Here is a 2,043-nt window from a genome sequence, read left to right on the forward strand (position 1 = left end):
TACCACATGTTTAAAACTGACTGGGAAGTACAGCTGGGTTGCAGGGGACATACTATCAGGCCGGAGGGATGCTAGAGACAGGGGCAGACAACCACCCGTGGAGCCAGGAACAAGCCCGTCCCATCTGTTTAACCATGTCAGGCAACGCAGCATCTCAGACCTGCTCAGACAGCAGCACGCTGGCTCCCAACCGCAGCTCCAGTCCCTGCGGAGCGGCTGGACGTGGCCACGCAGCTCTGAGCCCCGCGATTTCGGATGGGGAGCGGCACACGCACGTGGGAACGCTGCCCGGCTCACCTGCAGGCCATGAGGACCGTCTTGTGGGCTCTAAACTGTTCCCGGTTCACGATGATGACCACATCGGTCAGGATGTCCCGGCTCCGAAGCCGGTTGAGGTTGAGGAGGACGTCGCTCGCGTGGCGGGTGAACTGGATGCAGCTGTCTGCCGGAGAGGCCATCCTGAGCCTGCGCGAGGCAAGAGGGGGAGACGTTGGAGCCGGGAGGCCTCGGGGAAGGCATTGCGAGCGGGGCTAAGAGCTGCTGCTCTCTTGCTGAAGAGCAGGAGTTGATGCAGGCAGCAGCAGACCTTTGGCTTCTGCCCACCCCGTTCACTGGCTTGCTCTGCTCCATCTCTCCCCCTCGCTCGGGGGCGAATGCAACGAGACCTTAGGTAGCCAGCAACGCCATCTTCCCACCCCGCCCCCGTGACCTCTCCACCCACTCCTGCCCCGGCCGAAACAGCATAAGCACCGCTCTGCACATCCCCGCTGCAGACTGCATAGCCCGAACTGGAAAATAAAAGCTCTTCTTGACCATCCCTGCTGGCGCCTTGGGCTGAGCACTGAACCGAGCTGCTGATTTTCGGGTGCCACTTGGAAGGAGACTGGTCCATCGTTCCCCAGGGGACTGGGGCCAGGATGCAGACAGACGCCTGGTTCCCTCGTGCCTAATGCACTTCACTCCAGCCAGTCGTGCAGTCCAGCTCCTCTAGCGGAGGATGGCACCGGCTGTCCTAAGGACCAGTTATTCTCCTTTTCGCTCTCCAGGCTTTGGTTTGACACCTTCCAAACATGCTCCCTTTGGTCCATTCTTTTCCAGGCATTCCCCATCCATCCCCTGGGCCTGAAATTCTGCATCTTAAATGCCAAATTTTTCAATGAAAAGCAAGCTACACCCCCCTCTGCACCCGGCGGTAGGACATAAACGTACGCTATGTTGGAGGTGCAGCCGCGCATGGGAACACAGATGCCGGGCGGGCCTAATGAAACATTGCATTCACCCATTTAGAAAGCCATGCAATTAAATTCACATACCCAGTGCCTTAATTCACAGTCCAAAAGTTTCTTTCAAACCTACGAGTAAAACACAAGAAAACAAACACCGGATTAGTTTGGGGTTGTAAACTGGCCGTGGCGGGGGGACGGGGCGGGGGGCTTGCTGTTTTGATGTAGGACGAACGCGGGAGATAGCAAACCCTCCGCTTTCCAGCAAGGCTCCCGTTCTTCCTGGAGAGCACACTGGTCTCGCAAGCGCCGGCGCTGGCAATCCAGTCAGACTCTTCCACACCCTCCATCCCAAGCCCTGGCTGCGCGCCACGCTGCCTTTCATTTCCATGACTCAGGGTCCTAAGAGCAGCGGGGAAGGTGGAAGAGAAGTCAAGTCGAGCAAGAACGGGGTCATCCCTCGTGTCCAAGATGAGCCTTGCCGCATCCCCCATCCTCCTAATCCCTTCCCGGCTCCGGGGCTGCTAAACTGCCCCCCCCAGTGCAGCTTCTCCTTGGCTCAGAAACCTGAAAAGGCCTAAAGCATCCTCTCCTTGAGTCACCGCCACTCTCAAAGCGCTTTACAAACACCAATTACACGCTCAGAAGCGGCGCTCCCACGCCGGAGTTTGGGAAACTGAGGCACGGAGAGATTAAGTGATGGGACAAAGGCACGCAGTGAGTCAGTGAAAACCGAACCCGGATCTCACCCCTGGCTCCGATGGATGGAAGCAGCAAGGGCCAGAGACGATTTTGAAAGCCAAAAAAAAAAAAAAAAAAA

At 57.5% G+C, this 2,043-nt stretch overlaps 1 protein-coding gene across 2 annotated transcripts in view; it reads right to left on the reverse strand.

The window, feature by feature from the left end:
* Positions 1 to 2,043, reverse strand: part of BCL6 (B-cell CLL/lymphoma 6) — a 34,112-nt gene that overhangs the window by 23,613 nt on the left and 8,456 nt on the right. For both annotated transcript variants that reach the window (XM_019503471.1, XM_019503469.1), the window contains exons 2-3: positions 1,314 to 1,352; positions 298 to 465 (exon numbers count right to left, since the gene is read on the reverse strand). In XM_019503471.1, coding sequence (XP_019359016.1) covers positions 298 to 458 — 161 coding nt within the window. In that variant the 5' untranslated portion in view covers positions 459 to 465; positions 1,314 to 1,352. The remainder of the gene's footprint in view (positions 1 to 297; positions 466 to 1,313; positions 1,353 to 2,043) is intronic.

The sequence above is a fragment of the Gavialis gangeticus genome, unplaced genomic scaffold (assembly GCF_001723915.1).
Source record: "Gavialis gangeticus isolate Ggan-Ray unplaced genomic scaffold, GavGan_comp1, whole genome shotgun sequence".
In the NCBI taxonomy this organism is placed as follows: Eukaryota; Metazoa; Chordata; order Crocodylia; family Gavialidae; genus Gavialis; species Gavialis gangeticus.